We start from the raw sequence: 11,814 nt of genomic DNA, 5'->3' as shown, positions 1-11,814 counted from the left end.
CAACGGCGCATGCGCGGGCTCGCCGCCCAGCCTCGCGGGCCCGGCGCTTCCAATCGGAGCGCGGCGTTCTCCGAGCGCGTATCCGGCAGCTGGAGCGGCGGGAGGCGGGAGGCGGGAGGCGGCCGGGCGGGGCGGGGCCGGAGGCGGGCGAAAGTGTGCGGAGGTCTGCGAGGGAAGCCGAGGCTCCGGAAGTGGCCGTTGTAAACACTAGTCTCCTTGGGGTTTGTCCCGCGCCAGTCCCCTTTTGCTGTTTGCGCACCAGCCCCGGGTCCTAGAGTCCGTCCAGTTCAGTGTTTTGCTCCGACCCCCGCGATCAGCCTGGGCCTCTTTCTACCTTTCAGATTTGAAGCTGCCCCAGGGGTCTTGGGTGTGCGGTCTGGACCACCGGAGCCCCCAGAGGTAACCACGGGGCGGGGGTCTCCGAGGTGAACGACTTGGGCGGGGAGGTGTAGCGAGGAACAGGGGTGGGGGAGGCTTCAGTGAGTGTTACGGGCGACCCGAGTTAGTTTGGGACTGTTTTGGGGGTGTTCGTGTCGTCCGTGGGGGACACGCCCTCAGCTTCCTGGGCTGGGCTTCTCCGCCCTCCTGGAGGAAGTTCTCTCTGGAGCATCCTAACCCCGCGCCGGCCGCGCTGTACCCCGAAGACCCGGCAGGACCAGAGGGCAGGACCCGGGGGGCTGAACTTGGAGCTGCGGAGCCTGTAACCTCCTGAGAGTCAATAAAAGCCCTTCGAGGACAGGGACCACGTCTTATTCATTCTTTTAAAAAAATGCCAGCCACACACTAGACTCTATAAATGTTTGATAACTGAAAGAACGAGTTGTGCCAGGCTGCCTTCTGTAGCGTCTGCTGCTTACCCTCAAGGATTCTAAGAGACTTAGAAAAGTCCGCTGTGAATTTTAACGAGGTTGTAAATATTCTGCAGGAATCGAGACTCCTTTTTAATGTTCTTTATTCCATGATGAAAAGTTCCCTAGGAATTCATACTTATTCATTTTAAACGGATCTCAAACGATACTGCATAAGTTTACATGAGAAGCGATTTCAGTTGGTTTCCAATTCTTCTGAATACATTATATATCGATATTTTATAGTTTCATAATCTTGGATGAAAGAACCCACCATGAACTTACAAGAGTCCATTCCTTGTAAGTTCTAACCCTTTTACTTCTATTCTGAAGACAGTTTCTCTGGAGTGTGACCACTGGAGGCATGTGGTAAGCTAAAAAGATTTTGGGCCCTGCCAGTGTGGCTCAGTGGTTTGAGTGTCCACCCATGAGCCAGGAGGTCACTGTTGGATTTCCAGTCAGGGCACATGCTGGGGTTGTGGCTCCATCCCCAGTAGGGGGCGTGCAGGAGGCAGCCGATTAATGATGCTCTCTCATCACTGAAGTTTCTATCTCTCCCTTTCCTTTCCTCTCTCTGAAATCAATAAAAAAAAACACAACACATAGTAAAAAAAAAGATTTTGGGGCTCAGTATCAGAAGAGCTTGATTAAGACCTTAGTGTCCCCCACTTAGTAACTGACTGCCCTTAGGCAAGTCATTTGGTCTCTCTGGATTAAAAGAGTTTCCTTAGCTGAAGTAAGGATAATAAACCTTAGGTAAAATAACTTATGACTCAATTGTATATATCAACTGTGGCCCTGTACAGAAAGCTTGGGCTTTTGAGTTAGATAGTTATGAGTTGGAATCTTGGTCCTATAACTGTGTGACTTTTGGCAAGTTACTTCTAATCTCTGAGTCTTAGTTTTCTCTGTTGAAAAATGGGATAATCTTTACATTGCAATGTTGTAAGATCAGAATTCTGTATAAAAGTACCAAGTACAGCGCTCGGCACTGTTGTAGGTGCTCAGTAAATGAATGATGGGTATTTGCTTATCTGCCACTATTCCCCAACTTAGTCTTTTAGGGGCCCGGAGAAATGTGATCCCTCCCCATCCCCCCATCCCTGTCCCCCATCTTGGTAAAAATTATGTCCTCTTTGTCCTAGGTCAAACTAGTCTACTGTTAGTGACATGAACCACTTACTGTCTTAAAGATCCCTTGGTCCCTGTCTATAGGAGCCATTAGTCAGTTTTCAGGACCATGGTTGAATTTACATCCCAGTTGGCTTATGTGAGTTTCTCTTCCAGTGATATCTGAGGGTTGTGAGAGCAGGGACAGAACAATTTAGTCTTCTTTTTTTTTTTGGTCTAGATATCCCTATACACCCACAGTTTCACTAAACAATTCTTTATTTACATCTTTCAGCAGACTAACTCACTTCCTGTATCGCCTATACCCTTTCTTTGTCAGGGATCATTATATTTTCTTAGAGGGTTCTGTGTTCAGTAATAGACATTGATAGAGACTGAGTACTATATATGTGCTATATGTATTATTTAAATTTCAAATTTATGAGCGAGGTTGATATAGTTATCCGCTGCTTATGGTTGAGGAAACAGGCTCAGGGAGCTTAAGTGACTCGCCCACTGCCACATACTTGTAAGATACTTACTTCTGAGTCCGAAGTTCATTTCTATCTTAAGATATTGGACTTCTGCTGGGGAGACACTTGTGGGATCTTGATATTTGTGTCTATGTGGACTTAATTAATTATGGTTATCTCTCTGTTTAAAATGTTTACCCAGAGACTCCTTCATTTAAAGTAACTTACTTTAAATGGTTGACTCTGTGCAATTTGGAGTATATCCCATAGAAGAGGGTCCCAGTGAGAAAGCCAGTGTAAGTGACCGATGCTCTCCTCTCTTTCTTCCTCTTTGACTCTTAACAGAAGGCCTTTGAGAATTACCGTGAGATCTTTTATTTGGGAGTACTTCGGCCTTTGATTGTAACATTGCATTAAAAATATTTATTCAAAAGTCTTTAGGAACCCCAAAATGACCCTGGACTTCATTTTCTTTCAAACTGAGTTCTATGCCTTACAGATAAGCACTGCCTATTCCTTTTCCAGTTCAAGAAGATTCGTCACTATCTTTTTACAATAATTTTTTCTTTGTATTTGAAGATGAAAATAATCTAATAGCATTACCGTGCTCTTACAAGAAGAAACATCTTTCTAACATTTTGTCATTTTTGCTTCTAATCTTTTAAAAAGAAATAAAATACTATGGCTTCTAAAAATATAAGGATATGTTCACTAGACAATAATTTAAAAATATAAATAAGTCAAAGAACAAAAGAAAAACCTCCCATGGTCTCAGATTCACATATATAACCACTGTTGTATTGTTTACTATTTTAACAGACTTCAGTCCATCTAACCTGTAAATCACAGACACCTTGGATAATTTTAATCATCGATAACGAAGTATATGTTAAGAAACAGTGGGGTATTTGGCAAGAGTTGGAAGACTTATCATGAATTTAAACACTTCAAGTAATGTCACCAGTGATCCCCAAAGGTAAGCCTCTAGTCTTTTCCTTTAGTTGAGGATTGCTTTTGGTTGCAAGGAGCAGGGAGAAGTCAGTGGTTGGAGGGGCTGGCTGTAAGAATTCTCAGTCTGGTAAGGGAGGTGGGGATTTCATGGGACTGGGGGAGCAGGAATGATGCCTCTGGAGACTTTGTTTGCTCTTTGCACTTCTTTATTAATCGGCCCATGAAAGTCAAAGTGTCTGTACTTTCTTTTGTCCCTTATTCTTTTCTACTTTTCTAAATCGTTTCTTCTTATATTTCTGCTTCTTCACATTTCTGTGTGGTGATGCCTTTGGCCAGCTGTAATATCTGTGTCTCTAATTCTTTCTTCCTCATTGCTGCAACCCTAGTGCACGACTCTGTAACACCCTTTTAGTTTTAGCTCCAGCTGCTAACTGCTTCTTTACTTGGAGTTTACATTGCAAGAATTGCTACTGCTCATCTGTTTCGTGCCATTGATACCCGCTTTTGGGTGAGGCGCCTACCTTTGGTTTATTCTCCTCTGATATGAGTAGTGTAAAGACCCGAGTCTATAATATGACTGAGCCATCTCGCAGAGTGCAACCCAAAGCGTGGTTACAAAGAGCTAAGTGCAGAAATTGAAAGTAAGTGTTTAGAAACTTTTATAATCGTGTAACAGAGTCATTTTCTGTTTGTTGAATCTAATAAGACACTTGGGGTTATATTTTATGGTTTTAAAATTTCTTTTTTCGTTATCCATTTAAAATATATTTTACAAACTCATCATGGGATGGATGGTGGGAATAGTCCGAACAGTCGTTGCTCTTATTAGTTTGAGAAGAACTGATCTAGACCACTTTTCAGCAAGGATGTGTGGGTGGGGCAAGAACCATGACTAATATGTACTTCACCTATAAATAGGGTTTGCTACATAAACATTTTCTACCTATCTTTAGAAGATACCTTAAGTCCTTTCTGGAGCAGGGTGGGGAATAAATGAATAATATAAACTTTTTACTTTGGTAAAATTTCATCTCAAAGAGGACTTTTTCTTTTATCAAATGTGGCAAGGGTCAAGAGTGAGGTCTCAGCTTGTTCACCACCACGGGTGATAAATACTGTTCAAAAACTACTGAATAGAGGATCTTCAAGGTTCCTTCCTGCTCTGATATTTTATTTTATATATGTACATACATATATGTATATTTAAATGCAAGTAATACATGTATTTTTAGAAAAATTAAAAAATACAAATAAAACAGCAACAAAACTACTTATAATCCTATTACTTAGAGTTAACTACTACTATTTTTATATATACTTGTCCATACCTTTTTTTATGAACATATATATATATCTGTAAATATATGTCTTAAAAATTAGAGTAATGTTTCACATTATTTTAGTATTCTGCCTTTCAGTTTTGGGGGGAACATCTTACTATATCAATATATACATCTGCCACAATTTTTAAAACTATATCTGTTGATTTCAGAGAGAGGAAGGGGGAGAGAGAGAGATAGAAACATCAATGATGAAAGAGTCTTCATTGATCGGCTGCCTCCTGCATGCCCCTGACTGGGGATCAAGCCCACAATCTGGGCATGTGCCCTGATGGGGAATCGAACCAGTGACCTCTTGGTTTATGGGTTGACCCTCAACCACTGAGCCATACTGACTGGGCTGCCATAATTTTTTAATGGCTAAATTACTCTTCAGAATTCTAGAATAGAATAAATGTATTTAAACTCAGCTATTTACTACTGATCTACTTTCTATTTCTATAGATTTGCCTTTTATGAACAATTCACATAAATGGAATCATACAATATGAGGCCTTTTGTATCTATCTTCTTTTGCTAGGCATGTTTTTCAGGTTTATCATGTTGTAATAGTTATCAGTACATTTAATGCTGTTTCTGTTCAATGCTGAATAGCATTCCATTGAATGGATTAAGGATATACAGCGTTTTGGCTACCCATTTGCCAGTTGATAGACATTTGGGTTGTTTCCACTTTTTGGCTATTATGAATAATGCTGTTATGAACATTTGTGTCCAAGTCTTTGGGTGGATATTATGATTTCATTTCTCTTGAGTAAATTCTTAGGAATAGCATTACTTCATTGTATAATAAATTTATGTTAATTTTTTAAAGAAACTGCCAAATTATATTCTAAAGTGGCTGAGCCATTTTACATTTCCACCAGCAGTGTATGAAGGTTTTAGTTTATTCACATCCTTGCCAACACTTAAATTTTCTGAGTTTTTAATTCTATCCATTCTAGTGAGTGTGAAGTGATGTGTCATCATGATTTTAATTTGTATTTTCCTAATGAGTGATGTTGTTGACTATCTTTGCATGTGCTTTTATGGCCATTTGTATATCTTTATTGGTGAAAAGCCTGTTCAGGTCTTTTGCCCATTTTAAAATTGTTTTTTTTTTTTGTTACTGAGCTTTAAGAGTTCTTTATATATTCTGGATACAAGTCTTTTATTAGATATATAATTTACAAGTATTTTCTCCTATTCGCTTTTCTCCTTTTCTCCTTGGCTTTTCATTTTCTTAATATCTTTTGCAGTGCAAAAGTTTTTACTTTTTATGAAGTCCAAATGTTTTCCTTTATGGATTGTGCTTTTGGTTTCATATCTAAGAAATCTTTGCCTAATTTAAGGCCATGAAGATTTTTCTCCTGTTTGCTACTAGAGGTTTTACAATTTTATTTCTTACATTTAGATCCGTGCTTCATTGTAAGTTACTTTTAATGTATATTGTAAGGTAAGGGTTCATCTTTTTTTTATGTGATATCCAGTTGTTTCAGCATCATTTGTTGATAAGACTATCCTTTCTCCATCGAATTGCCTTGACACCTTTATATCGTGTGTCTGAGTTTATTTCTAGAGTCTTAATTCTGGTATGTGGTTCTGTCTGTCTATTTTTTTTTTTTAAATGTCTTTATTGATTTCAGAGAGAGGAAGGGAGAGGAAGAGAGAGAGAGAGAAACATCAATGATGAGAATCATTGGTTGGCTGCCTCCTGCACACCCCCTCTGGGGATAGAGCCTGCAACCGAGGCATGTGCGCTGACCAGGAGTCGAACTGATGAACCGAGATCTCCTGGATCATAGGTCGATGCTCAACCTCCGAGGCATACTAGCTGGGCTGTATATCTATTCTTAATTCAGTTTCACACAGTTTTGATTATTGTAGCTTTATAGTAAGTTTTGATAAAAATTAGAATACCAATTTCATTGAGACAAATCACTTTTTTGGTATCTAAGATAGTCATTTTCAGCTTCCTGAGATGATTTTTTAAAATGTTTTTACTGATTTCAGAGAGATGAAGGGAGAGGGAGAGAGAGAGAGAAACATCGGTGATGAGCGAGATTCATTGATTGGCTGCTTCCTGCACGCCCCCTACTGGGAATCAAGCCTGAAACCTGGCCATGTGCCCTGACGGGGAAGCAAACCATGACCTCCAGGCTCATGGGTTGATTCTCAACCACTGAGCCTCACTGGTTGGGTCCTGAGATGATTTTTTTAAGTCTATATGTCTTAAAATATTTTTATAATGCTATTTGAGTTTTCAGTTTTGCCCAATCTCTTCCCCACTTGCAGAATACTACAGATGATCATAATTTTTCTTTTTCATTTATGCTTGCCTCCCTTTTGTACCCTCTCTGTATATAGTGATATTATAATCTTGGTTAGATTAGTTATTCAGTGTATCTTCCCAGGAGAACCATGTAGTATTATTTAGTAGTATTTTTTCTGTTTTGTACACTTTGTTTTTCTTGGATTTAATAATTGTCTCATTTATTATTTAGTTTGCTTAATTTCTATAAATTTATCATAAATTGAACTTCATGCTCCAACCAAGGTGCATAAATCTCTCAATATGTTCAGATGGTTGAAGTATTCTGTTGTTTTCTGTTAAAGAAATCACTCCTGGAGGCTTTGGCCAGTACAGTTGGGACAGATTGCTCTTTAAGTGCTTTCTTCATTGCACAATTGTCATTTGGTGTTTCTTTTCCTGATTGTCCTGGAAATCCCTTTGCTGTTTTCTTGTTGTGAATACTCTACTTTTGGGTTTCCATGTCTTTCTCTTTCTAAGTTTAGGTCCTTATTTGGTGAATCAGATCTTCCATTAGCCTCTTGAAAAAGTTCACAAGACATAAATTTTTTAATACCTTGCATATCTGAAATAGTTGTTTTCTTTTTCTTTTTTTAAATATATCTTTATTGATTTCAGAGAGAGGAAGGGAGAGGGAGAGACAGAGATAGAAACATCAATGATGAGAGCGTCATTGATCGAGCCCACAACCCGGGCGTGTGCCCTGATCGGGAATCGAACCCCGATCGCCTGGATCCCAGGTCGATGCTCAACCACTGAGCTATGCCTGGCTGGGCTGAAATAGTTTTTTTTCATACCCTCGCCTTGAATTGTGTCTTTTTGGGCATAAAATTCTAAGTTGGAAATTATCTTCCCTTGGAATTGTTTCAGGCATCTGGGAGATTTTTTTACATTTATATATTTAGGGTTTTTTTTTTTTTTTTTTGTCTTAGTTTGTGCTTTTGATTTCCAAGAGCTCTTTTTTTAAATTCTCCAAATATTTATTTTTTAAAATCACATTCAGTTCTTATTTTATTGATGTTATTTTCTCTTCTATTTTTCTGAGGATATTAATGTTAGGTCTTCCTCATTCTCTCTCTTTTGTTTTTTAAAAATTATCTTTTCCCTGCATAATCTTTGAGGGCTTCCTCACGTCCTCCCCCACCTCCCATTGGTCTCTATCTTTCATATTAGGTGCTTCCTAACTTTTGGTGATCCTTGGCTGTCCATATTTAAAAGTAGCGCCTAAAAAGGTGATTGGAAGCTCACTGTGTGAGGCTTTGTGTTCTGGCATTCTATTTTGCTGGAAAACTACTAGCATCAGCATCTTTAAGTCTTTTTCACCATGCTGGTTAGATTCTCCAGAGAAGACCCCTCCAATTTCCTCTTGGCTGCCATTGTTCTGGCAGACAAGAAGTATTAGAAGACCAGGGCTCTCATTTATTAAATAAATTTTTACTTGAGTCTCTTGTTTTCAGTATGGATCCCTTACCCCATTTGTATCTGATGTCTTCAATCCAGAGACCTTCTGTTTTATCCTGTCCAGGGAGTAAACCCCTAGTATTCTGCTCGAGTGGGGAAGAGAGGTAGGCTTTCAACCAATTTTCCTGTTTTCTGCTCTACTTTTACCTCCATTTTCAAAGGTGTTGCCAATGAACTGACGTTGTTGGGACTCTGGTGTAAATCAGGTTGCTTTCCCCACTGTTGACTTTTAATTGAACATTCTGACATGAGTTGGTTACCACTTGTCTACCTGCTTTCCAGCTTCCAATATTTTGGCTCATCTTCTGTGCTCTTTTTTCTTATTTTAATTAAAATTTTAATTTTAATTTTGGGGAGAGAGTGCTTTACCATGCTGTTTTAAAGCAGGAATTTGTATTCTCCTGTTTATACTTTTCCTTTGTGTAATAATATATTACATTTGCAATAAGTAAAGTATTTTAAAAAGGTAAAAAGGAAAGAACTTAGTCCCTTGCAAAACTGCCCAGCTGTGATAGGATCAGATAACCTTTAAGTACCAATCTTGAACAATGTGGTGATTTCCCAAAGGACAGTAGTTTGTTTCTAGTCATATACTGTTTTGCATTTCTACCTAGCTTTTGTAATCAACATATTTTACTAGATTGTAAGTTTTTTGAAGGGCAAATACTATAACATGTTCTCTGTATTTTTTGAAAAATAAGTCATCAAAAATACCAGAAGTGCTGGAAATATACTTATGGAGAATTATATTTTATTATGATCTGATTTTATAGGTTGAAGAATGCCTCATCTGATGTAAAACAAATGCTTAAAAATGAAGCAGAATTGGATATTACTGCCGATCTCAGAAAGAAACTCCATCGGGCTAAGAAAGAAAATTTAGAAATAACAACTAAGCACAATGAAGAGGTAGAATTTATTTTCTTCTCCAAAAATATTAAAAGTAGAGTTTGATTAATTTAGATTCATTTTGGCCTGGCCCGGTGGCTCAGTTGGTTGGTGTGTCATCCGTTACACCAAAAAGGTTGCCGGTTTGATTGTCAGTCAGGGCACACATCTAGGTTGTGGGTTCCATCTTCCATTGGGATGTATATGGAAAGCAACTGATTGATGTTTCTCTCACATTGATGTTTCTCTCTCTTTCTCCCTTCCTCTCTCTAAAATCAGTCAATAAAAAAAATCCTCGAGTGAGGATTAAAAAAAATTATATTCATTTCGTATTACAAACTCCATGTTTGTTTTTCTTCCTCTTTTTTTTTTTTTTTAAATTTATCTTTATTGTTGAAAGTATTACAGGTGTCCCATTTCCCCCCCCATTGATCCCCTCTACCTTGCTCCCATGCACTCCCCGAGCCTTCACCCCATTATTGTCTGTGTCCATGGGTTATGCATATATGCATATAACTTCTTTGGTTAATCTCTTCTCATCCCCCACCCCTCTTCCCTCTTCCCTCAGATACACAGTCTGTTGCATGCTTCAATGTCTCTGGGTCTATTTTGTTTGTCAGTTTCTTTTGTTCATTAGCTTCTTCTTAAAGAAGACCCTTCAACATTTCATGTAGTACTGGTTGGGTGGTGATGAACTCCTTTAGCTTTTTCTTATTTGTGAAGCTCTTTTTTTTTTTTTAATGTGTCTTTATTGATTTCAGAGAGAGGAAGAGAGAGGGAGAGAGATAGAAACATCAATGATGAGAGTCATTGATTGGCTGCCTCCTGCACATCCCCCACCGTGGGGTCCAGCACGCAACTCGGGCATGTGCCCTGACTGGGAATCAAACTGCAGTCTCCTGGATCATAGGTCAATGCTTAACCACCGAGCGATGCTCGCCAGGCTGTGAAGCTCTTTATCTGACCTTCAATTCGAAATAATAGCTTTGCTGGGTAGAGTAATCTTTGTTTTAAGTTCTTGCTTTTCATCACTTTGAATATTTCTTGCCAATCCCTTCTGGCCTGCAAAGTTTCTGTTGAGAAATCAGCTGGTAGTTGTATGGGTGCGCCATTGTAGGTAGCTAACTGCTTTTCTCTTGTTGCTTTTAAGATCCTCTCTTTGTCTTTAACCTTTGGCATTTTAATTATGATGTGTCTTGGTGTGGGCGTTTTTAAGTTCCTCTTGTTTGGGACTCTCTGTGCTTCCTGGACTTGTAAGTCTGTTTCTTTCACCAGGTAGGGGAAGTTTTCTGTCATTATTTTTCCAAACAGGTTTTCAATTTCTTGCTGTCTTTCATCTCCTTCTGGTACGCCCATAATGCAAATGTTGGGCTGCTTGAAGTTATCCCAGAGACTTCTTACACTATTTTCATATTTCTAGATTCTTTTTTCTTTTTGCTCTTTTGATTGGGTGTTTTTTGCTTCCTGATATTCCAAATTGCTGATTTGATTCTCGGTGTGCTCTACTCTACTGTTGGTTCCCTGTAAGTTATTCTGCCTTTCAGTTAGTGTAGCCTTCATTTCGGACTGGTTCTTTATTATGTCATGGATGATCTCAGTAGTTTCCTTAATAGTCTTACTAAAATCCTTGAGCATCCTTATAACCATTGTTTTGAACTCTATATCTAGTAACTTGCTTGGCTCCATTTCATTTAGTTCTTTTTCTGGAGATTTCTTCTGTTCTTTCCTTTGTAACATGTTTCTTTGCCTCCACATTTTGGCTGCTTCCTGGAGTTTGTTTCTATGTATTAGGTAGAGCTGCTTTGTCTCCTGGGATTGGTAGAGTGGCTTTGTGTAGTGGGTGTCCTGAAGGGCCCAGTGGCTTAGTCTCCCCAGTCACCTGAGCTGGGCCTTCTAGGTGCTCCTGGGTATGTGTGCTTTGTGCACTGTCCTGTTATAGTTGAGCCTTGATTGCTATTGGTGTCACTGGGAGGAATTGACCCCCCAGGCCAATTGGCTGTGAGGACCAGCTGCAACTACAGCCAAAGAGTTGTTGTGCTGGAGACACCTCTATGGGGCAGGATTTACTTAAGTGGAGCTTTGATGTTCACCGAGTCCTCCCCTTGAGTGTGTTACTTTTGGATATGGTAGGGTTGTAATCCAGTGTGGTTGAAGCTGACCACTGCGTGCACTTTCTCTGGGGTCTCCCAGGAGGTGCAAAGTCAGCCTCTGCCTGTGCCCTGCCCAGGGCCACCCAGCATGAGCTACACAGCAACCCATAGATGGCTGCTACTTGTGCTGGGTTTGGAGGTGTCCAGGAGAGGCCAAGATATGAACCAATGCAGGCTGCCACTAGTGCCAGGCCTGGGGCACTTATGGAGAGGTATGGGGCATGCTGAGGCCAGCTGCTGCTTGTTTGAGAGATTTTAGGAAAGTCCTAAGCATAGGGCTGGAGAGGCCACTTGAATAGAGAA

At 39.7% G+C, this 11,814-nt stretch overlaps 1 protein-coding gene across 1 annotated transcript in view; it reads left to right on the top strand.

Moving 5' to 3' along the window:
• The first annotated feature begins 210 nt into the window (after positions 1–210).
• Positions 211–11,814, top strand: part of CCDC171 (coiled-coil domain containing 171) — a 236,209-nt gene continuing 224,605 nt past the window's right edge. Inside the window, exons 1-3 of the mRNA XM_016214453.2 lie at positions 211–399; positions 3,251–3,407; positions 9,247–9,382. Coding sequence (XP_016069939.2) covers positions 3,364–3,407; positions 9,247–9,382 — 180 coding nt within the window. The 5' untranslated portion in view covers positions 211–399; positions 3,251–3,363. The remainder of the gene's footprint in view (positions 400–3,250; positions 3,408–9,246; positions 9,383–11,814) is intronic.

This window comes from Miniopterus natalensis, chromosome 12, assembly GCF_054644295.1.
Source record: "Miniopterus natalensis isolate mMinNat1 chromosome 12, mMinNat1.hap1, whole genome shotgun sequence".
Lineage (NCBI taxonomy): Eukaryota > Metazoa > Chordata > Mammalia > Chiroptera > Miniopteridae > Miniopterus > Miniopterus natalensis.
This window is presented reverse-complemented; position numbering and strand designations above follow the sequence as displayed.